Below are 25,443 nucleotides of genomic sequence, written 5' to 3' on the forward strand. Positions count from 1 at the left end.
TTAGAGTGTTAACCTGTCTGTCTGTCTCTCAGGGGTTTAGAGTGTTAACCTGTCTGTCTGTCTGTCTGTCTGTCTCTCAGGGGTTTAGGGTGTTAACCTGTCTGTCTCTCAGGGGGTTTAGGGTGTTAACCTGTCTGTCTCTCAGGGGGTTTGGTGTCATTGGTGGTTTGTTGCAGCACGGCGACTCAGCAATCTCCCTACACACTGAGGTCACACACACACACACACACACACACACACACACACACACTAAAACGTCAGGGAGAGAAGAGTGCTTAAAATGTAAGTTTATTCCAGGAGGTTAGGGTTATGTGGGGATATTAGGGTATGGGGGTTAGGGGGGTTATGGGTAACGGGGTATGGGGGTTCGGGGGGTTATGGGTAAGGGGGTACGGGGGGTTCGGGGGGTTCGGTGATTCTTCAGATCTTTGAGATGAACTCAGCTCTTCTGATGAGAGATCTGTCCACCTCCGCTATGGACCCACACCCTGCAGACAGACAGACAGACAGAAGACAGACAGACAGGCAGACAGGAAAACAGACAGGCAGGAAAACAGACAGACAGGCAGACAGGAAAACAGACAGACAGGAAGACAGGAAAACAGACAGGCAGGAAGACAGACAGGCAGACAGACAGGAAAACAGACAGACAGGCAGACAGACAGACAGGAAAACAGACAGGCAGACACAGGAAAACAGACAGGCAGACACAGGAAAACAGACAAACAGGAAGACAGACAGGTAGTTAGACAGACAGACGGACAGACCATTTACTCTGTGTCATTGTGTGGCTGGGTGCTGGGCTGTGATTGGTTGTGTGGCTGGGTGCTGCGCTGTGATTGGTTGTGAGGCTGGGTGCTGGGCTGTGATTGGTTGTGTGGCTGGGTGCTGGGCTGTGATTGGTTGTGAGGCTGGGTGCTGGGCTGTGATTGGTTGTGAGGCTGGGTGCTGCGCTGTGATTGGTTGTGAGGCTGGGTGCTGGGCTGTGATTGGTTGTGAGGCTGGGTGCTGGGCTGTGATTGGTTGTGAGGCTGGGTGCTGGGCTGTGATTGGTTGTGAGGCTGGGTGCTGCGCTGTGATTGGTTGTGTGGCTGGGTGCTGCGCTGTGATTGGTTGTGAGGCTGGGTGCTGGGCTGTGATTGGTTGTGAGGCTGGGTGCTGGGCTGTGATTGGTTGTGAGGCTGGGTGCTGCGCTGTGATTGGTTGTGAGGCTGGGTGCTGGGCTGTGATTGGTTGTGAGGCTGGGTGCTGGGCTGTGATTGGTTACCTGCCAGGGCCATGGCCAGTCGCAGCTCCTCTCTCAGGAGCTCCAGCACGTCACTCACCCCCTGTTGCCCCTGGCAACGCACACACAGGAAACACAACCTGTCAACCTCACTCACACACTCACACACACACACACACACACACACAGGGAGAGGGAGACAGAGAGATGGAGGGAGAGGGGTAGGGAGAGACAGACAGACAGAGAGAGAGACAGACAGACAGAGAGAGACAGAAAGACAGAGAGACAGAGAGAGAGAGACAGAGAGAGAGAGAGAGAGACAGAGAGAGAGAGAGACAGAGAGAGAGACAGAGAGAGAGAGAGAGAGACAGAGAGAGAGAGACAGGGAGAGAGACAGAGAGAGAGGCAGAGAGAGAGACAGAGAGAGAGGCAGAGAGAGAGACAGAGAGAGAGAGAGAGAGGCAGAGAGAGAGACAGAGAGAGAGACAGAGAGAGAGGCAGAGAGAGAGACAGAGAGAGAGAGAGACAGAGAGAGAGAGAGACAGAGAGAGAGAGACAGAGACAGAGACAGAGACAGAGACAGAGAGAGACAGACAGACAGACAGAGAAACAGACAGACAGACAGACAGGGTTACCTGGCAGGCGAGCCCCCAGAGGACGGGTCTCCCCAGGAACACGGCCGAGGCGCCCAGGGCCAGAGCCTTCAGGACGTCTGTCCCCCGCCGGACGCCCCCGTCCACAAACACCTCACACCTCCCCCCCACGGCCCCCACCACCTCCTCCAGGACCTCCAGCTGTCTCTCACACACACACACACACACACACACACACACACACACACACACAGGGTTACACTCCACCTCCTCCAGCTGTGAGTAGGTTAATTTAACCTTAAACATTTTTAAATTAGAAACTTTTTTACCCTCGGACTAGAGCTAACCCTAACCCTAGAACTAGGACTAACCCTTGGACCCCTTCTATTCAATCTCTACATGCTTCCATTGGGACACATCATAAAAAAGAACAAAATTGCCTTCCACAACTATGCAGATTACTTTTTTATTTTATTTAACCTTTATTTATACAGGTAAAAACACATTGAGCCCCAAGGGCTCATTTTCAAGTGTGACCTGTTCACAGGCATACAACAACAACATCCACCACAAACAAATACAATACAAAACCTGGCCTACATAGTCTAAAACTAAACTAAAACTACATAGTCTAAAACTAAAACTAGTCTAAAACAGTCTAAGATAGTCTAAAACGAAACTAAAACTAGACAGCTAAAGAGCTAGGGACAGGGAGGGGTCAGCAATGGAAGAACAAATCATAGACTCGCACTGTATGCCTCTCAGCAAGAGCTTGAAACTGGAGAGAGGGATCAGCTGAGACAGTTTCAGACTTCTGCTGTAAAGAATTCCAAGAGGAAGGGGCTGCAAATGAGAACGCCCTCTTGCCTTTCATGGTCCGGACCAAGGGGATGGAGTACAGTATGTGATGATGTCCTGTGTGTGAAGGCCGTAGACGGATTGCTTGCGTGACAGGTGGTTAGAAAGGTAGGAGGGGAGCAGACCAAGGATGACACTCAAATCTCCCTCTGTCTTGTCCTCGTCTCCCTCTGCAACCACCCCCACCCTAACTGGTCCTCTCTCCCCCTCCCTAACTGGTCCTCTCTCTCCACCCTAACTGCTCCTCTCTCCTCCACCCTAACTGGTCCTCTCTCCCCCTCCCTAACTGGTCCTCTCTCTCCACCCTAACTGCTCCTCTCTCCTCCACCCTAACTGGTCCTCTCTCCCCCTCCCTAACTGGTCCTCTCTCTCCACCCTAACTGGTCCTCTCTCCTCCACCCTAACTGGTCCTCTCTCCTCCACCCTAACTGCTCCTCTCTCCTCCACCCTAACTGGTCCTCTCTCCTCCACCCTAACTGGTCCTCTCTCCTCCACCCTAACTGGTCCTCTCTCCTCCACCCTAACTGGTCCTCTCTCCCCCTCCCTAACTGGTCCTCTCTCTCCACCCTAACTGGTCCTCTCTCCTCCACCCTAACTGGTCCTCTCTCCCCCACCCTAACTGGTCCTCTCTCCTCCACCCTAACTGGTTCTCTCTCCTCCACCCTAACTGGTCCTCTCTCCTCCACCCTAACTGGTCCTCTCTCCACCCTAACTGGTCCTCTCTCCTCCACCCTAACTGGTCCTCTCTCCTCCACCCTAACTGGTCCTCCCTCCCCCTCCCTAACTGGTCCTCTCTCCTCCACCCTAACTGGTCCTCTCTCCCCACCCTAACTGGTCCTCTCTCCTCCACCCTAACTGCTCCTCTCTCCTCCACCCTAACTGGTCCTCTCCCCACCCTAACTGGTCCTCTCTCCTCCACCCTAACTGGTCCTCTCTCCTCCACCCTAACTGGTCCTCCCTCCCCCACCCTAACTGCTCCTCTCTCCTCCACCCTAACTGGTCCTCCCTCCCCCACCCTAACTGGTCCTCTCTCCCCACCCTAACTGGTCCTCTCTCCTCCACCCTAACTGGTCCTCTCTCCTCCACCCTAACTGGTCCTCTCTCCTCCACCCTAACTGCTCCTCTCTCCTCCACCCTAACTGGTCCTCTCTCCTCCACCCTAACTGGTCCTCTCTCCTCCACCCTAACTGCTCCTCTCTCCTCCACCCTAACTGGTCCTCCCTCCCCCACCCTAACTGGTCCTCTCTCCCCCACCCTAACTGGTCCTCTCTCCCCCTCCTCCACCCTAACTGTTCCTCTCTCCCCCACCCTAACTGGTCCTCTCTCCTCCACCCTAACTGGTCCTCTCTCCTCCACCCTAACTGGTCCTCTCTCCTCCACCCTAACTGGTCCTCCCTCCCCCACCCTAACTGGTCCTCTCTCCTCCACCCTAACTGGTCCTCCCTCCCCCACCCTAACTGGTCCTCTCTCCTCCACCCTAACTGGTCCTCTCTCCTCCACCCTAACTGCTCCTCTCTCCCCACCCTAACTGCTCCTCTCTCCTCCACCATAACTGGTCCTCTCTCCTCCACCCTAACTGCTCCTCTCTCCTCCACCCTAACTGGTCCTCTCTCCTCCACCCTAACTGGTCCTCTCTCCTCCACCCTAACTGGTCCTCTCTCCTCCACCCTAACTGCTCCTCTCTCCCCACCCTAACTGCTCCTCTCTCCTCCACCCTAACTGGTCCTCTCTCCTCCACCCTAACTGGTCCTCTCTCCTCCACCCTAACTGGTCCTCTCTCCTCCACCCTAACTGGTCCTCTCTCCTCCACCCTAACTGCTCCTCTCTCCTCCACCCTAACTGGTCCTCTCTCCCCCTCCCTAACTGGTCCTCTCTCCCCCTCCCTAACTGGTCCTCTCTCCCCCACCCTAACTGGTCCTCTCTCCTCCACCCTAACTGGTCCTCTCTCCACCCTAACTGCTCCTCTCTCCTCCACCCTAACTGCTCCTCCCTCCTCCACCCTAACTGGTCCTCTCTCCCCCTCCCCCACCCTAACTGGTCCTCCCTCCTCCACCCTAACTGGTCCTCTCTCCTCCACCCTAACTGGTCCTCTCTCCTCCACCCTAACTGGTCCTCCCTCCTCCACCCTAACTGGTCCTCTCTCCTCCACCCTAACTGGTCCTCTCTCCCCCACCCTAACTGGTCCTCTCTCCACCACCCTAACTGCTCCTCTCTCCTCCACCCTAACTGGTCCTCTCTCCTCCACCCTAACTGGTCCTCTCTCCCCCACCCTAACTGGTCCTCTCTCCACCACCCTAACTGGTCCTCTCTCCTCCACCCTAACTGGTCCTCTCTCCCCCACCCTAACTGGTCCTCTCTCCACCACCCTAACTGCTCCTCTCTCCTCCACCCTAACTGGTCCTCTCTCCTCCACCCTAACTGGTCCTCTCTCCTCCACCCTAACTGGTCCTCTCTCCTCCACCCTAACTGGTCCTCTCTCCTCCACCCTAACTGGTCCTCTCTCCTCCACCCTAACTGGTCCTCTCTCCTCCACCCTAACTGGTCCTCTCTCCCCCACCCTAACTGGTCCTCTCTCCCCCTCCCCCACCCTAACTGGTCCTCCCTCCTCCACCCTAACTGGTCCTCTCTCCTCCACCCTAACTGGTCCTCTCTCCTCCACCCTAACTGGTCCTCCCTCCTCCACCCTAACTGGTCCTCTCTCCTCCACCCTAACTGGTCCTCTCTCCCCCACCCTAACTGGTCCTCTCTCCACCACCCTAACTGCTCCTCTCTCCTCCACCCTAACTGCTCCTCTCTCCTCCACCCTAACTGGTCCTCTCTCCCCACCCTAACTGGTCCTCTCTCCCCCTCCCTAACTGGTCCTCTCTCTCCACCCTAACTGGTCCTCTCTCCTCCACCCTAACTGGTCCTCTCTCCCCCTCCCTAACTGGTCCTCTCTCTCCACCCTAACTGGTCCTCTCTCCTCCACCCTAACTGGTCCTCTCTCCCCCACCCTAACTGGTCCTCTCTCCTCCACCCTAACTGGTTCTCTCTCCTCCACCCTAACTGGTCCTCTCTCCTCCACCCTAACTGGTCCTCTCTCCACCCTAACTGGTCCTCTCTCCTCCACCCTAACTGGTCCTCTCTCCTCCACCCTAACTGGTCCTCCCTCCCCCTCCCTAACTGGTCCTCTCTCCTCCACCCTAACTGGTCCTCTCTCCCCACCCTAACTGGTCCTCTCTCCTCCACCCTAACTGCTCCTCTCTCCTCCACCCTAACTGGTCCTCTCCCCACCCTAACTGGTCCTCTCTCCTCCACCCTAACTGGTCCTCTCTCCTCCACCCTAACTGGTCCTCCCTCCCCCACCCTAACTGCTCCTCTCTCCTCCACCCTAACTGGTCCTCCCTCCCCCACCCTAACTGGTCCTCTCTCCCCACCCTAACTGGTCCTCTCTCCTCCACCCTAACTGGTCCTCTCTCCTCCACCCTAACTGGTCCTCTCTCCTCCACCCTAACTGCTCCTCTCTCCTCCACCCTAACTGGTCCTCTCTCCTCCACCCTAACTGGTCCTCTCTCCTCCACCCTAACTGCTCCTCTCTCCTCCACCCTAACTGGTCCTCCCTCCCCCACCCTAACTGGTCCTCTCTCCCCCACCCTAACTGGTCCTCTCTCCCCCTCCTCCACCCTAACTGTTCCTCTCTCCCCCACCCTAACTGGTCCTCTCTCCTCCACCCTAACTGGTCCTCTCTCCTCCACCCTAACTGGTCCTCTCTCCTCCACCCTAACTGGTCCTCTCTCCTCCACCCTAACTGCTCCTCTCTCCTCCACCCTAACTGGTCCTCTCTCCCCCTCCCTAACTGGTCCTCTCTCCCCCTCCCTAACTGGTCCTCTCTCCCCCACCCTAACTGGTCCTCTCTCCTCCACCCTAACTGGTCCTCTCTCCACCCTAACTGCTCCTCTCTCCTCCACCCTAACTGCTCCTCCCTCCTCCACCCTAACTGGTCCTCTCTCCCCCTCCCCCACCCTAACTGGTCCTCCCTCCTCCACCCTAACTGGTCCTCTCTCCTCCACCCTAACTGCTCCTCTCTCCTCCACCCTAACTGCTCCTCCCTCCTCCACCCTAACTGGTCCTCTCTCCCCCTCCCCCACCCTAACTGGTCCTCCCTCCTCCACCCTAACTGGTCCTCTCTCCTCCACCCTAACTGGTCCTCTCTCCTCCACCCTAACTGGTCCTCTCTCCCCACCCTAACTGGTCCTCCCTCCCCCACCCTAACTGGTCCTCTCTCCTCCACCCTAACTGGTCCTCCCTCCCCCACCCTAACTGGTCCTCTCTCCTCCACCCTAACTGGTCCTCTCTCCTCCACCCTAACTGCTCCTCTCTCCCCACCCTAACTGGTCCTCTCTCCTCCACCCTAACTGGTCCTCTCTCCTCCACCCTAACTGCTCCTCTCTCCTCCACCCTAACTGGTCCTCTCTCCTCCACCCTAACTGCTCCTCTCTCCCCCACCCTAACTGGTCCTCCCTCCCCCACCCTAACTGGTCCTCCCTCCCCACCCTAACTGGTCCTCTCTCCTCCACCCTAACTGGTCCTCCCTCCCCACCCTAACTGCTCCTCTCTCCTCCACCCTAACTGGTCCTCTCTCCTCCACCCTAACTGGTCCTCTCTCCTCCACCCTAACTGGTCCTCTCTCCTCCACCCTAACTGGTCCTCTCTCCTCCACCCTAACTGCTCCTCTCTCCTCCACCCTAACTGGTCCTCTCTCCCCCTCCCTAACTGGTCCTCTCTCCCCCTCCCTAACTGGTCCTCTCTCCCCCACCCTAACTGGTCCTCTCTCCTCCACCCTAACTGGTCCTCTCTCCACCCTAACTGCTCCTCTCTCCTCCACCCTAACTGCTCCTCCCTCCTCCACCCTAACTGGTCCTCTCTCCCCCTCCCCCACCCTAACTGGTCCTCCCTCCTCCACCCTAACTGGTCCTCTCTCCTCCACCCTAACTGGTCCTCTCTCCTCCACCCTAACTGGTCCTCCCTCCTCCACCCTAACTGGTCCTCTCTCCTCCACCCTAACTGGTCCTCTCTCCCCCACCCTAACTGGTCCTCTCTCCACCACCCTAACTGCTCCTCTCTCCTCCACCCTAACTGGTCCTCTCTCCTCCACCCTAACTGGTCCTCTCTCCCCCACCCTAACTGGTCCTCTCTCCACCACCCTAACTGGTCCTCTCTCCTCCACCCTAACTGGTCCTCTCTCCCCCACCCTAACTGGTCCTCTCTCCACCACCCTAACTGCTCCTCTCTCCTCCACCCTAACTGGTCCTCTCTCCTCCACCCTAACTGGTCCTCTCTCCTCCACCCTAACTGGTCCTCTCTCCTCCACCCTAACTGGTCCTCTCTCCTCCACCCTAACTGGTCCTCTCTCCTCCACCCTAACTGGTCCTCTCTCCTCCACCCTAACTGGTCCTCTCTCCCCCACCCTAACTGGTCCTCTCTCCCCCTCCCCCACCCTAACTGGTCCTCCCTCCTCCACCCTAACTGGTCCTCTCTCCTCCACCCTAACTGGTCCTCTCTCCTCCACCCTAACTGGTCCTCCCTCCTCCACCCTAACTGGTCCTCTCTCCTCCACCCTAACTGGTCCTCTCTCCCCCACCCTAACTGGTCCTCTCTCCACCACCCTAACTGCTCCTCTCTCCTCCACCCTAACTGCTCCTCTCTCCCCCACCCTAACTGGTCCTCTCTCCTCCACCCTAACTGCTCCTCTCTCCTCCACCCTAACTGGTCCTCTCTCCCCACCCTAACTGGTCCTCTCTCCCCCTCCCTAACTGGTCCTCTCTCTCCACCCTAACTGGTCCTCTCTCCTCCACCCTAACTGGTCCTCTCTCCCCCTCCCTAACTGGTCCTCTCTCTCCACCCTAACTGGTCCTCTCTCCTCCACCCTAACTGGTCCTCTCTCCCCCACCCTAACTGGTCCTCTCTCCTCCACCCTAACTGGTTCTCTCTCCTCCACCCTAACTGGTCCTCTCTCCTCCACCCTAACTGGTCCTCTCTCCACCCTAACTGGTCCTCTCTCCTCCACCCTAACTGGTCCTCTCTCCTCCACCCTAACTGGTCCTCCCTCCCCCTCCCTAACTGGTCCTCTCTCCTCCACCCTAACTGGTCCTCTCTCCCCACCCTAACTGGTCCTCTCTCCTCCACCCTAACTGCTCCTCTCTCCTCCACCCTAACTGGTCCTCTCCCCACCCTAACTGGTCCTCTCTCCTCCACCCTAACTGGTCCTCTCTCCTCCACCCTAACTGGTCCTCCCTCCCCCACCCTAACTGCTCCTCTCTCCTCCACCCTAACTGGTCCTCCCTCCCCCACCCTAACTGGTCCTCTCTCCCCACCCTAACTGGTCCTCTCTCCTCCACCCTAACTGGTCCTCTCTCCTCCACCCTAACTGCTCCTCTCTCCTCCACCCTAACTGGTCCTCTCTCCTCCACCCTAACTGGTCCTCTCTCCTCCACCCTAACTGCTCCTCTCTCCTCCACCCTAACTGGTCCTCCCTCCCCCACCCTAACTGGTCCTCTCTCCCCCACCCTAACTGGTCCTCTCTCCCCCTCCTCCACCCTAACTGTTCCTCTCTCCCCCACCCTAACTGGTCCTCTCTCCTCCACCCTAACTGGTCCTCTCTCCTCCACCCTAACTGGTCCTCTCTCCTCCACCCTAACTGGTCCTCCCTCCCCCACCCTAACTGGTCCTCTCTCCTCCACCCTAACTGGTCCTCCCTCCCCCACCCTAACTGGTCCTCTCTCCTCCACCCTAACTGGTCCTCTCTCCTCCACCCTAACTGCTCCTCTCTCCTCCACCCTAACTGCTCCTCTCTCCCCACCCTAACTGCTCCTCTCTCCTCCACCCTAACTGCTCCTCTCTCCTCCACCCTAACTGCTCCTCTCTCCCCACCCTAACTGCTCCTCTCTCCTCCACCATAACTGGTCCTCTCTCCTCCACCCTAACTGCTCCTCTCTCCTCCACCCTAACTGGTCCTCTCTCCTCCACCCTAACTGGTCCTCTCTCCTCCACCCTAACTGGTCCTCTCTCCTCCACCCTAACTGCTCCTCTCTCCCCACCCTAACTGCTCCTCTCTCCTCCACCCTAACTGGTCCTCTCTCCTCCACCCTAACTGGTCCTCTCTCCTCCACCCTAACTGGTCCTCTCTCCTCCACCCTAACTGGTCCTCTCTCCTCCACCCTAACTGCTCCTCTCTCCTCCACCCTAACTGGTCCTCTCTCCCCCTCCCTAACTGGTCCTCTCTCCCCCTCCCTAACTGGTCCTCTCTCCCCCACCCTAACTGGTCCTCTCTCCTCCACCCTAACTGGTCCTCTCTCCACCCTAACTGCTCCTCTCTCCTCCACCCTAACTGCTCCTCCCTCCTCCACCCTAACTGGTCCTCTCTCCCCCTCCCCCACCCTAACTGGTCCTCCCTCCTCCACCCTAACTGGTCCTCTCTCCTCCACCCTAACTGGTCCTCTCTCCTCCACCCTAACTGGTCCTCCCTCCTCCACCCTAACTGGTCCTCTCTCCTCCACCCTAACTGGTCCTCTCTCCCCCACCCTAACTGGTCCTCTCTCCACCACCCTAACTGCTCCTCTCTCCTCCACCCTAACTGGTCCTCTCTCCTCCACCCTAACTGGTCCTCTCTCCCCCACCCTAACTGGTCCTCTCTCCACCACCCTAACTGCTCCTCTCTCCTCCACCCTAACTGGTCCTCTCTCCCCCACCCTAACTGGTCCTCTCTCCTCCACCCTAACTGGTCCTCTCTCCTCCACCCTAACTGGTCCTCTCTCCCCCACCCTAAACTCACCGTAGCAGGGACTCCGTCCAGCTGTCTGGCTCCGTGGTTGGACACCAGGATCCCGTCTACCCCGGCCTGCACCGCCTGGAGGGCATCCTCCGCTGGGTGGGGGGGGGGGGGGGGGGGGGGGGCGGGTTAGTAAGGGAGTGTGTGTGTGTGTGTGTGTGTGTGTGTGTGTGTACCTCTCAGGATGCCCTTCACCACCAGGGGCAGGTGTGTGTGTGTGTGTGTGTACCTGATATGATGCGTTTTTGTGTGACTATGCCAAAATATTGTGTGCCTATCAAATATTGCAATACTCATTGTTTAACCTTAAACATATTTTATGTGTGTCCACTCTCAGTAGTAAACATTCTTAGGAGCAGGCACATACCATATCAAGTAACAGTGAGACCAGTTTAACTCTAAGGACATAGGAGCCTCACTGCAGTGGTCAGCAAGAGCAGAACAGCATGAACACAGAATAGCCATGTATGGGAACTAATGTCAAGTATTGTAAGTTACGAGGTAAAGCTATTTCCTCTCTGAGAACTGTATATAAGCTGTAACAAACATCAGTACTTTGCTTGGCATCTCTTTATGCCACAGCCAGGCTCGGCACCAGCCATGTCGTAGCCATGCTTGAAGCTTGGACTTAACAGAGCATGCTGTCTTGGAAACATCTGTACATGGGAATGCAACCCAGATCTGCCTAATACAATGATTACGATTCAACCTTCTCTCTGAGTCATCAATATATAATTTCCGGCCACGTGACCAAGAAAGATCATTATATCAAATGGCGTCACGAACATTATAACAGTACCTCTCAGGATGCCCTTCACCACCAGGGGCAGGTGTGTGTGTGTCTTCAGCCAGGCGATGTCGTCCCAGCAGAGCGACGGGTCGATGGCCTGACTCACGTAGACCTGCAGGCCGCTGCCCTCCGCCGACCCGGCCTCGGAGAACGCCAGCTCGGCTGACTGGAAGTTAGCCATCCTACACACACACACACACACACACACACACACACACACACACACACACACACACACACACACACACACACACACACACACACACACATACACACACACACACTTTAAATGCTTTATTTACATGTATTTATGTCCACATAAATGTACAATATCTGAAGGACATAAATACTATCAGTGCATTGTGACATTATGGAAACATTCAGTTACAGTAGTGCTGAGCCAACAACCAGTTATGCTACACACAGGATGTTATTAACAACCAGTTATGCTACACACAGGATGTTATTAAACCAGTTATGCTACACACAGGATGTTATTAACAACCAGTTATGCTACACACAGGATGTTATTCAACCAGTTATGCTACACACAGGATGTTATTCAACCAGTTATGCTTCACACAGGATGTTATTAACAACCATTTATGCTACACACAGGATGTTATTAACAACCAGTTATGCTACACACAGGATGTTATTAACAACCAGTTATGCTACACACAGGATGTTATTCAACCAGTTATGCTTCACACAGGATGTTATTAACAACCAGTTATGCTACACACAGGATGTTATTCAACCAGTTATGCTACACACAGGATGTTATTAACAACCAGTTATGCTACACACAGGATGTTATTCAACCAGTTATGCTACACACAGGATGTTATTAACAACCAGTTATGCTTCACACAGGATGTTATTCAACCAGTTATGCTACACACAGGATGTTATTAACAACCAGTTATGCTACACACAGGATGTTATTCAACCAGTTCTGCTACACACAGGATGTTATTCAACCAGTTATGCTTCACACAGGATGTTATTAACAACCAGTTATGCTACACACAGGATGTTATTAACAACCAGTTATGCTACACACAGGATGTTATTCAACCAGTTATGCTACACACAGGATGTTATTCAACCAGTTATGCTACACACAGGATGTTATTAACAACCAGTTATGGGAGAGAGAGAGACAGAGAGAGAGAGACACAGAGAGACACAGAGAGAGAGAGAGACAGAGAGAGAGTAATCCACAGACTCCTACATTACCTCACTGTAAACAATGTCCTAAGCAAATCCCAAATTGTATCGTACAACGGACCATATATTCACCCTCAGCACCCTAATTGACAACCAAATAAACAAAAACAAAAGCAAACTATTCGCCTGTTTCGTAGATTTCAAAAAAGCCTTTGATTCAATTTGGCACAAGGGTCTGCTATTCACACTGTTGGAAAATGGTGTTGGAGGAAAAACCTACGACATCATAAAGTCAATGTACACTAACAACAAGTGTGCTGTTAAGATTGGCAAAAACCACACAGACTTCTTTTCCCAAAGCCGGGGGGTTAGACAGGGATGCAGCTTGAGTCCAACCCTCTTCAACATCGATATCAACAGTTTGGCAAAAACATTAGAGCAGTCTGCAGCACCTGGCATCGCCCTAATAGACACAGAAGTCAAATGTCTACTGTTTGCTGATGACCTGGTGCTGCTGTCCCCAACCAAAGAAGGGCTACAACAGCACCTCAACCTTCTATACCAATTCTCCCAGACCTGGGCCTTGACAGTGAATCTCACTAAGACGAAAATTATGATTTACCAAAAAAGATCCAGCCTCCAGCACCACAAATTCAAATTCTTCCTAGATACAATTGCCATAGAACATACAAAGAATTATACCTACCTCAGCCTAAACATCAGCACCACAGGTAGCTTCAACAAAGCTGTGAATGACCTGAGAGACAAGGCAAGGAGGGCTTTTTACGCCATCAAAAGGAACATCAAGTTAGACATCCCTATTCAAATCTGGCTCAAGTTATTGGACTCCGTTATAGAACCCATTTCCCTCTATGGTTGCGAGGTCTGGGGTCCACCTGCCAACCAAGATTTTACAAAATGGGAACACCAAATTGAAACTCTGCATGCAGAGTTCTGCAAATCCATTCTTCGTATCCAACGTAAAACACCAAATAACGCATGCAGAGCAGAATTAGGACGATACCCACTAATTATAAAAATTCAAAAGAGAGCGTTTACATTTTACAACCACCTAAAAGAAAGTCACCCTGACACGCTCCACAACAAAGCCCTTACCCACAGAGAGACTCTAGGGAGATGCCCCCTCAGCCAGCTTGTTCTGGGACTCTCACAGTCACAAGCAGAGCCACCTATTAGACTAAACCAAATTATAAGAAAACTAAAAGAAAATTACCTGACACATGAATCAACCAAAAACCAGAGCAAATTGGAATGCTATTTGGCCCTAAACAGAAAATACACAGTGGCAGAATACCTGAGTACTGTGACAGACCCAAAGCTAAGGAAATCCTTGACTATGTACAGACTCAGTGAACACAACCTGGCCATCGAGAAAGGCCGCCACAGGCAGACCTGGCTCCCCAGACCAGACAGACTGTGCACCCACTGCACACAAAACCAGGTGGAAACAGAGCTGCACTTCTTAACTACCTGCCAGCTGTACAAGGACATCAGGGACACATACTTCCCACTGATCACCAACATCCAGGGAGACTTTGAGGACTTAACCAATGTCGAAAGGCTACCATATCTGCTGGGTGAGGTACAGCAATGTGCAAACACAGCAGCAAGATTTGTTAGCTGCTGTGATAGAAAAAGGCAATCAAATGGGCTAAAACCACCATAAGAATTATGGTATGGTAGTATGGTATGGTAGTATGTAATCTATTTGTAATCTATTTATTTGTAATCTAGTATGTAATCTATTTATTTATTCTAGTATGTACATTACATTCTTTTAGTTTTTTTATCTTCACACTTCACATGCTTTGGCAATGTAAATGTATGTTTCCCATATAAAAAGCCAATAAAGTCCTTTGAAATTGAAAATTGAAATTGAGAGAGAGGGAGAGACAGACAGAGAGAGAGAGAGACAGAGAGAGAGAGACATCTCTCATCTACCCACCTCTTTCTACTGACCATGACTTTATCGCCGCAGGCGGTCTCTGGAATTGCCAGTCGGCGGTCCGGAAAGCTGACGCTATCTCAGCTTATGCATCTCTTATGGCCCTCAATTTCCTTGCTCTCACTGAAACCTGGATCACACCAGAAAACACAGCTACACCGGCAGCCCTCTCTGCCGCCTACTCCTTTTCTCATTCCCCTAGACCCTCTGGTCGAGGGGGGGGCACAGGACTCCTCATCTCGCCCAAGTGGTCACACACTGTCCTTCCCCTGGCACACTTGTCTACATCCTCCTTTGAATTTCATGCTGCTTTTGTCTCTTCCCCAGTCAAACTCCACATTGTTGTCATCTATCGCCCCCCAGGCCAACTCGGTGACTTCCTAGGCGAGATGGATGGCCTTCTCAGCTCTTTCCCTGATGATGGCACTCCGCTCGTACTACTGGGTGACTTCAATTTCCAATCTGAGAAGCTTCTCTCATCTGGAGTACTTGACCTTCTCCTCTCCTTCGGCCTTACCCTGTCCCCCTCTCCTCCGACTCATAAGGCAGGCAATCAGCTCGACCTTGTCTTCACCAGATCTTCCCACACTTCCAACCTTACCGTTACCCCCCTTCCTGTTTCTGATCACCACTTTATATCCTTCTCCCTTCCCCTCAAAACTTCCTCTTCCCTCTCAGCCTCTAACCACTTAAGACCCTCTCGTCGTAACCTACGTACCCTGTCCCCCAGCGCTCTCTCTTCTTCTGTCCTATCCTCCCTACCCTCTGTCGAATCCTTCTCCCTTCTATCCACTGATGCGGCATCCTCAACCCTCCTGTCCGCTCTCACCTCATCCTTCGACACCCTCTGTCCACTAACCTTAAAGCCAGCTCGATCCTCTCCTCGAGCTCCCTGGCTCTCTGAAACGCTACATGCTTGTAGACTAGAGCTCAGAGCAGCTGAGAGGAAATGGAGAAAAACTGGCCTTTCTGATGACCTTAACCTCTATCACTCTCTCCTTGCCAACTACGCCTCCTCGGCATCAGCTGCTAAAACATCCTACTATCATTCAAAAATACATTCTTCTGCCTCTAATCCTAGAAAACTGTTCTCCACTTTCTCTTCACTCCTTAATCCACCTCCTCCCCCTCCTCCTTCCTCCCTGTCCGCCGATGACTTTGTCACCTACTTTGAAAAAAAGGTGGACGACATCAGCAGCACCTTTCTCCCCCCACCGCTCCCTCCTCCCACTAACAATGCTAACACTGTTCCCACTAACAATGCTAACACCCCTTCCAAACTCTCCCCTCGACACTCGATCTCTGGATTGTCATCTTTTTCCCCCCTCTCCCCCGATGAGATCCTCACACTTATCACATCAAAGCGGGCAACCACATGCCCTCTTGACCCCATCCCCTCCCCCCTTCTCCAATCCATTTCCGCCAACATCCTTCCTTACCTTACCACCCTAATCAACTCCTCCCTATCCACTGGATCTGTCCCAGCGGCCTTCAAAATAGCCAGAGTCAAGCCTCTCCTCAAGAAACCTACCCTTGACCCATCATCTGTCCACAATTAAAGACCGGTATCCCTTCTCTCCTTCCCTTCCAAAACCCTTGAACGCGTGGCATCTAAACAACTGACTGACTATCTCCGGAAGATGGATCACTTAGACCCCCACCAATCCGGCTTCAAGGCTGGGCATTCCACTGGGACTGCGCTCCTTGCTGTCATGGAAGCCCTCCACTCTGCCCAAGCTTCCTCCCTCTCCTCTGTTCTCATTCTCCTTGACCTGTCTGCTGCCTTCGACACAGTCAATCACCAGATCCTTCTCTCCATCCTCTCAGACCTGGGCATCTCTGGCACTGCACACTCCTGGTTTTCTTCCTACCTGGCGGGCCGCTCCTACCAGGTGACCTGGAGAGAATCGCTATCTTCTCCACGAACCCTCTCCACTGGAGTTCCCCAGGGTTCCGTCCTAGGGCCCCTACTCTTCTCCCTCTACACCAAGTCTCTTGGCTCGGTAATCTCTTCACATGGGCTCTCCTACCACAGCTACGCAGACGACACTCAACTCTTCCTGTCCTTCCCCCCGTCTGATGTACACGTGGCAACCCGTATCTCAGCATGTCTCGCTGACATTTCAACTTGGATGGCTGACCACCATCTCAAGCTCAATCTTTTTTTGTGATCAATTTTTTATTTTAATTTTATGTACAAACACACAAAGAACAATGACAAAACAATTACCAAAATACACAACATGATACATCATACCTGCATACATTCCCCCTACCCACCCTCCCACACCACGGTCTTACTCCGCCCAAAAACCCTCAAGAAGGATTTAAACCAGCTCAACATAAATGCCACCAAATAAAATAAATAAACATAATAGGATAAACATAAAACATTAAATACTATAATATTCAAATATCAATACCCACACCATTACAAACCACAAGTTATGCATATCACCTCTGCATACATTCTATAAAGGAAGTCCATAAACTAATATTCTTTTCTTGGGCGCCATGCATGCTGGCCACGGACCTTTCTAGTTTGGCTAGATCTAACACAGTGTTTAACCAATGCTGATAGGACAAGTCATGGGGGTCTTTCCACCTCTGAGCTACCAGTTTTTTGGCGGCTGTGAGGCCTACCAGAAGCCAGCGTTGGTGCATCATTGATAAATTTAAACTGGTAAAATCATTCAGTAGTAGAATTATTGGGGAGCAGGGGATAGAGGACCCAAGAAACTCAGACATCTTATTGATGGCCATACCCCAGAATGATTTAACACCAGGGCAATCCCACACCATATGGATGAAAGTTCCTGTTGTGTTTAATGAGCATAACTGACAGTTTGGCGAGGGTGTTAATTTCATCAAAAAAAGTTTGCGGGGTGTACAGTATAGCCTGTGTGCAAAGTTATAGTGAATCATCTGATGATTGGGGTTGCGAGATGCTAAGTTGATCTTAGTCCAAACCGTAGTCCAATTAATTGTAGATGGTGAGATAGAAAGGTCATGGCTCCAACGCAAGTTAATTTGTAGAGGGATATCTGCACATTTGATCATAAGTGTGTATAGGTTAGAGACTAAGGCTGTGGTAGGTTTACCAACAAACATTTTGTGGATGGGATGTACCTTCAAGTCTTCTCCCCAGGGGACTCCGTATGCCCGTAGGGCACTGCGGAGCTGGAGGTAGAAAAAGAAAGAGGTGCCAGGTAAATTAAAGTGAGATTGCAGGTCTTGAAATGATCTAAATCCATTACCTACAGTGATGTCAGATAGGGTGTAAACCCCTCTTCCACTCCACTGAGGGAAGGAAATGGGGCGACCTCCTGAGCAAATGGCAAAGTTATTAAATAACGGAATGTAAGGATGGAACTTCAGATGAATGTTGGCCTGCATTTCTACAGTTCTCCATGTGGCGACAAGATGAGAGATTAAAGGGCCAAACTTGGATTTACAGGTTTTGAGAGGAATGTTAGAATAGATAACATCCTGAAGCCTATGTGGGCTCACCAACTTCTCCTCCAGAGATCGCCAGGCTACTTGTGCATCTGGGTTGCGCCAGGTGTGAAGAGCACGAAGGGTTGTTGACCAAAAATAAAACTGGAAATTAGGCAATCCAAGACCACCAGAGGATGTGTGTTTCTGCAGAGTGGACATTTTCATCCGTGGGCGTTTCCCTTTCCAGACATACCTGGAGACCAATTTATGTAATTTGTCCCAGTGTCCAGCAGGTGGAGCCAAGGGGAGCATAGCACTACAGAAGTTAACCCGGGGCAAGATGTTCATCTTAATAATGGAAACTCTAGATCGGAAAGAGTTGGGAATAGATGACCAGCGCTCCAGATCCGTCTCCACTTGTTTCAAGGTAGAGTTATAATTATAAGGTATTGTAGTTTGTAGTGATGGATAGATTGATAAACCTAGATATTTGAAATGGTCAACCACTGGGATATCTGATGGTAGTGATGCCTGCCTTGAGGCCTCATTGATGGGAAGGAAAGCCGACTTGGACCAGTTAATTTTATAACCGGAAATGCTCCCATACTGGTGAAAAATAGATAAAAGATGTGGGGTTGAATTTACGGCATCACCAAGATAGAGTAGAATGTCGTCACAATAAAGTGAGATATAATGATCCGTGCCATGGGCAGTTATCGGAGTGTGGGGTGACTGACGCACAGCCTGGGCTAAAGGCTCCAAAGATAAAGTGAACAAAAGTGGAGAAAAAACGCAGCCTTGGCGCGAGGAGCGTCCGACAGGAAATAAAGAGGAACACACATTCCCAGTCATAACCATAGCTGAAGGAGAGGAATAAAGGGTCTTTATCATGTTGGTGACATTTGTCCCGAAACCCATAAGCTGGAGAACAGACCATAGGTAGTGCCACTCCAGACGGTCAAAAGCTTTCTCTGCATCCAGAGAAAGGACTGCACAGGGAGTAGCATTATCAGCAGAAGCATCAATGATGTGCGAGAGCCTACGTACATTATCTGAGGATAATCTGGATTTCATGAATCCGGTTTGATCCGGATGTATAAGTTTGTTCATGAATGGCTCCAGTCTAAGTGCCAACACTTTTGCAAACACTTTTATGTCTGCATTCAAGAGTGACAAAGCACGGTAATTTGCGCACTCAGTTGGATCTTTGCCTTTTTTGTGAAGCAATGTTATAGTAGCGGTGTTAACATCTCTGGAGAAGGCTCCACTAAACATAGCATGATTAATCATCTTTAAAAGTAGAGGGCCAAGTTGAGACCAAAATGTTAAATAAAATTCTGGAGGGATGCCATCAAACCCAGGTGATTTACCTTTGTTAAGCTTGTGTAAAGCATTTTTAAATTCAATTAAAGTAATGGGTTTATCCAGAGATATGGCATCCTGCAGCAGCAATTTAGGAAGATTGAGATTGTTAAGGAAAGCATCTGATTTAGACGAGTCATAAGATACTTCGGAGTTGTATAACTTGGAATAAAAAGAGCGGAAGGTTGAATTAATTGTTTTGGGATCTGTTACTAGGTCTCCCTCTAGTGTTTTGATGCATGAAATATTCGCAAAATTCTCACTGGCACGGAGGCTGATGGCAAGAGATCGGCTGGGGCGGGCACCTACGGTGGCCGACAAGGGCAAACGCGCTGCAAATACCGAAACGCGCTGCATATAGAGAAACTCGCTGCATATAGAGAAACGCGCTACATATAGAGAAACGCGCTACATATAGAGAAACGCTGCAATTCAGTTCACAACACAACGGAAGTGTTCTCACAACACAACGGAAGTGTAGAAAACGCTGCAATTCAGTTCACAACACAACGGAAGTGTTCTCACAACACAACGGAAGTGTTCTCACAACGGAAGTGTTCTGGGGGGGAACGATAAGTGGAACGGACCGGAGACGTGTTTTTGAAGAAGTTCCGAAAAGCAGTTCTGAAGAGGTTGTGGAGTGAAGAGGCGACATAAAAGGTACATATTATATTTCTTATTTATGTCTGCAGATAACATGTGCTGTATTTCAAACCGAAGGGCTCATTCTATGCCCTACACCCTACGAAGGGTTCGTAGAAGCTTGTGCAGTGGAGGGATTCTTTATTGGGAATTCACAGCCGACTGAGGCACTCTCCCCTCCCGCGACGGAGGGTTATCAGCCTGGCTGGGGTTCCATACTATAATTGTGTTAGTATTAATGTTAATACTATAATTGTGTTAATATTAAATAATAAACCATATCAATGCCTGTCTTCCAGGCTGCCATGTTTTGTCCTTTCTGTGGCCAAGATCTGGGGACTGTTCAAGTCTTCTGTGGCTCATGTGGCAAACATGTACAGTTTTTGGCAGCACCTGAAGGCAACAGTGAGTAGACATGATGATTGTATTTGAGTTTGTTTGCAGAATATGGGGTACAACACACCTTTGGGAATACTAATGCAATAGTTTTCAGTATGGAAGCCTACTTTCCTGAATGTAAGATTGAGGTCATGATTAGATTGTAGACTAATTTATTAGAAATGTAAGTTTCCTAGTAGGGAACACAGTATATCTTAAAATACCCATGGAATTTCATTCGTTCTGATTACTTGGTGGTACATCTAGTTGTTGGAGCATTGATTTCCATTCCACTGAACTGATCAGAAACACCTTAAAACACAGAGGGACCCCTTCTATTTAATAAATACCTTTTGTGGCACTGCAGGTTTTCTGTTGTTTGATGATCATTATGCTAATTCTAAATCCATTACATGGAAATGCATCACCTACAACAAACTACATCTCTAATTTGAGTGTTTTTTCAGATCTCAATTCTGGATGGACCTCATGAATGACCTGAGGGAGATAGATTTGTTCAGTGGCAGTCATGAGCACACATGCCTAGTGCGGTTTGTGTTCATGGGTGTGCTACAGCGGGACCTTGATGAATGCAGGGAAAAGTGGAACACACACACCATCAGACCTGTTCACCAGTCTCGTTGTCCATCTGGGAAACCAGATGTCATGTACAACCTGCCTCACAGGTTTGGTCAATTAAAATAATTTTTTCATTCTTGTACTTCTACATTCACAATTCACATGTACTTCTAATTGTCTAAAATGCAATCAACTGTAGTTGCCTGTTGAGTAGCTTTCAATTGAAATACTTTTCTCTAAAAAATGATTATTTGATACAATGATACATTTATAACAAAATGTTTTAATGAAAACAGTACAGTTAGTGTGCCAGTTAACTGTTACCCACAGGTTTGGCGGAACTGACTGTGGGTTCAAAGTCCCACCACACGAACTGGGCCAGTTTGTCCATGTGGAGATCAGCATCTCCAGGGACACTTTGAGAACCTGCAGAGAAGGCTTGGTCTGATGCAGGCCTTGACCTGGCAGTCTGGTGTACAGAACTATATCAGACTGAAGAACATGGCTGATATGTCATGATATGTGAGTACACATTTCAAAGAACAAAGTTAACCCTTTAACTACTGAAATCTAGTTAAGCCAGTTTAGTTTACTGTAGTCCAAACCCTGGGGAATTTTGTATCCCAAAGTCCATGTTGTTCTGAAACTCATTGTAATTCATGGCCATCGGTATCTCTATTGTGTTGGCGCAGGTTCTGCTCATTGGGAAGCGTGATGTCCGCAGAAAAAGCAGTTTGGGTGGTGGCTGGATCCCAGAGGGAGGCAGTGCGTCGAGTCCTGTGGCGAACATGAGGATGTCCTGGTGGAAGATTCCTGTTTGTTTCTCTGAAAAAAGTAGATTTAGTTTAGTTGTAAAATATAATATTTCAATGGAACTGCCAGCAATAGAAGATGATATCAAGATGACATAATTAAAAGATCTGGGGACTGTTCAGGTCTTCTGCAGGGTAGGGAGTGTGTTTATGATGAGATAATTAAAATAAACCTTCTGTGTCAAGAAGATAGTCTCTCCAGAATCCGAGTACACGGGTTTCTTCCTGTCGCCTTGTGCACCCTGCTTCACTGAGCTGAAAAATAAAAATACCTACGGCTTAAATTCAGATGTCAATCCTCGTCTGGTTTCTTTGAAAAACATTAGGTTTAAAACATACAATACCAGCACATTTGGCATATTGGTGCACACTGCCCGTAAACATTTGACAAAGATGCAAGAAATACATTGAAAATCCACACAATTCTGAGTAAACTCGCAAATGTGTAAAGGTTGCATCTGTCAACACAGCTTACCTGTAGAAGTTGTTCTGACCCCGGGCACATTTGTCTTGTTCCTGGACTGCGGTTTGTCCTCCATCCTAGTTTTACCCCAAAAATTAGCAGTTAATTTAATGACAGTGTTATTGGCTTAGTAACTAAAACAGCACACATTACATGTAGTTTGGCTTGGTGAATTAATGAAATTATTTACAGGCATTTCATAATTTCAGGTTCACACATTCAACACTAGAGGATATGGATTTTCTTACTTGATGAGATGCTGTCTGTAAGCGTCTGGCAGGTCTGGAAAAAAACAACAATTTAAACTGCTGTACTGTATTGTGCTGCTTGTGCAAGAAAAGTTCATGTTGACTGTGCTGTGTTTTACCCTTGCCAAAATGTTCTCCATTCTTGGAGTGCTCACTTCATTTGGAGTGCTCACTTCATTTGGACCGTCCCACACCTGCATACAACACACAAATGACAGATTAGATCAGATGAAAATATTATCTAAATATTGTCAATTCACTTCATTTAAGGAGAAATGCCATGATGCAAACTGACCACGGTGTCTGAAAGTGGACTGTCTCCAGATGCCAAATTAACCATATGAACCACACCGTCATCATCTTCACTTGAAGACTGTCCACTGTAACCTTTGAAAAATAATAATTGGCATAATTGATGTGGGTATAAAGATGAATTTCACTCATTGCCTCAGTTTTACAGAGTGGAGCTTAAAACAAGGTGGAAACTTGCACTTACAACTGTTTGTGAATTGTTCACCAGGGCAAATGTACAGTGTTATTCTTTGGTAGGCCTTTCCAATGGCCTCCTTGTATTTCTCCACTGTGAAAGCGGTGTCTGTTCCTGGAATGTTTCGAACTTCCTGACCATCGGGGTACAGCAAGACATAGGCAACATCTTTCATGTCCAAATCGTTCAGCTTCTTTAAAGCAGCATCCAACAGTTGGTCAGATGACCATTGTGGTTGAACATCAAGGGGAAGTGACTTCCCTCTCACAGGTTTAAGGAAGTCACCTGTCCTCCTCATAATGCCAACAAATATCTTGACAGAACCAGCCTACGTTATGTCTGAATACGATCCAACGGCTAATTCCCAATAAAGAATCCCTCCCCTGCACAAGCTTCTACGAACCCTTCGTAGGGTGTAGGGCATAGAATGAGCCCTTCGGTTTGAAATACAGCACATGTTATCTGCAGACATAAATAAGAAATATAATATGTACCTTTTATGTCGCCTCTTACTCCACAACCTCTTCAGAACTGCTTTTCGGAACTTCTTCAAAAACACGTCTCCGGTCCGTTCCACTTATCGTTCCCCCCCAGAACACTTCCGTTGTGAGAACACTTCCGTTGTGTTGTGAGAACACTTCCGTTGTGTTGTGAACTGAATTGCAGCGTTTTCTACACTTCCGTTGTGTTGTGAGAACACTTCCGTTGTGTTGTGAACTGAATTGCAGCGTTTCTCTATATGCAGCGAGTTTCTCTATATGCAGCGCGTTTCTCTATATGTAGCGCGTTTCTCTATATGTAGCGCGTTTCTCTATATGTAGCGCGTTTCTCTATATGCAGCGCGTTTCTGTAGCACGTTTCTCTATATGCAGCGCGTTTCTCTATATGCAGCGCGTTTCTCTATATGTAGCGCGTTTGCCCTTGTCGGTTTCTCTATATGCAGCGCGTTTCGGTATTTGCAGCGCGTTTCGGTATTTGCAGCGCGTTTGCCCTTGTCGGCCACCGTAGGCACCTTCGAAATAATGATTCCGGCGTGAACGTTGAATGAGGAATTCAGCTCGCTGTCGCAACAAGGAGTTCAGCTCATCATTTATTTTGTTTCTTTGTATGATTGATTCAGGGGTAGTGTTACTGTGCATGTCTCTCTCAAGTTGACCGAATTCATGTTCCAGTTCAAGGGTTCTACGGTGACGTGCCTTGTTCAAATGAGAGGCAAAAGATATACAATTACTCCTTATATAACCCTTCACAGAGTCCCATAGTATCCGAGGATCTTCTACTGAGTGCTCATTGAACAAAATAAATTCAGCCAGACCAGTTTGAAGTTGTTCCACAAAGCTGTCATTACGCAATAAAGATGTGTTTAGACGCCAGCGCGGCGCACGGTCGCGCGTTTCTGATAATTTGGCCCTGCAGATAACTGCCTTATGATCAGAGAAGGCGAGAGGGAGCATATCTGCGCTTACCTTTTCGAGAAGATTCTTCGAGGCGAAAATAAAATCAATTCTGGAGAATGTATGATGTCTTCCGGAAAAAAAGGAGTAGTCTCGTTTGTTTGGATTAATAACACGCCATATGTCCATAACTGAAAATTCCTGGGCCCATTTGTTTAATGCACCAGACGCTGCTCTCTGGTCACTGCCCTCTACAGAAGCTGTCCTATCTGCTGAGTGGTCCAAAACTGCATTAAAGTCTGCCCCAATGATTAAACGGTATTCTACCAGGTCATGCATGATATTAGATAGGCGTGTATAAAAATCCGAATCATAACTGTTAGGCGCGTAAATAGACAAAAAGGCTATTTTCTTATTTTCAATAATGGTTTTCATATAAGTAATTCTTCCATCTAAATCGCCCCCTACACCTAAGTTAGTTAACTGAAAATTACGGCGAGCAAGGATTACTACTCCCTTCGTTTTGTTTAGGGCTGATGAACTTGCCTTCACCATATAATGTTTATCTTTTAGTTTATGGACATCCCTCTGCAGCAAGTGGGACTCGCTAACCATGGCTATATCCACTTTCTCTCTTCTTAACACATCCAAAAAACGTTTACGTTTATGTGGTAAATTAAGGCCACGTGCATTAAAGGAAAACACTGTTATCTTAGTCATTTAGATGGTGGTATATGCAAGGCACAATATGAGCTGAAGAAAAAAAAAACTGGCAGAGCAAGACCTGTACCCCCCCCCCCCTCCCGCACACACACACATACACACACATACCCACATGCAGCCAGACATGCACGCACACGCACACACGCAGCCTCCACACGCGCGCACACACACACACACACACACACACACACACACACACACACACACACACACACACACACACACACACACGCACACCAGAGCAGCGAGTAGAACCAACAAATATACACACACACACACACCACAAGACAACACACAAAAAACAACAACATCCTACATGGATAACCCATGCAATCCTAACCCTCCCACCCATTACTAGAAGGCGAGTCCCTAGAGAAAAAAACTCCAAGGGGGCGGAATAAATTGATCATAAGAAAAATAAGTCCTTTACTTTAGGTAAACCAATACGGCCCGTTGATCTACACAGAGTAGAGAATACACAACCTTAGGCAGGGCCGTAATGAAA

General features: G+C 49.7%; 1 protein-coding gene and 1 long non-coding RNA gene across 2 annotated transcripts in view; both read right to left on the bottom strand.

Annotated features, from left to right (window-relative positions):
- Nucleotides 1–272: 272 nt before the first annotated feature.
- The window catches only part of hao1 (hydroxyacid oxidase (glycolate oxidase) 1), a 33,053-nt gene continuing 7,882 nt past the window's right edge, over nucleotides 273–25,443 (bottom strand). The window contains exons 4-8 of the mRNA XM_080538760.1: nucleotides 11,283–11,455; nucleotides 10,487–10,578; nucleotides 1,861–2,019; nucleotides 1,268–1,337; nucleotides 273–488 (exon numbers count right to left, since the gene is read on the bottom strand). Coding sequence (XP_080394886.1) covers nucleotides 421–488; nucleotides 1,268–1,337; nucleotides 1,861–2,019; nucleotides 10,487–10,578; nucleotides 11,283–11,455 — 562 coding nt within the window. The 3' untranslated portion in view covers nucleotides 273–420. The remainder of the gene's footprint in view (nucleotides 489–1,267; nucleotides 1,338–1,860; nucleotides 2,020–10,486; nucleotides 10,579–11,282; nucleotides 11,456–25,443) is intronic.
- Nucleotides 21,152–22,163, bottom strand: LOC308164739. The gene is made up of 3 exons (XR_013937656.1): nucleotides 22,099–22,163; nucleotides 21,797–21,878; nucleotides 21,152–21,636 (listed from the first exon to the last, which is right to left on the bottom strand). It is a non-coding gene; the product is annotated as an uncharacterized lncRNA (long non-coding RNA).

This window comes from Nansenia antarctica, assembly GCF_963989245.1.
Source record: "Nansenia antarctica genome assembly, chromosome: 9".
Taxonomy (NCBI): domain Eukaryota; kingdom Metazoa; phylum Chordata; class Actinopteri; order Argentiniformes; family Microstomatidae; genus Nansenia; species Nansenia antarctica.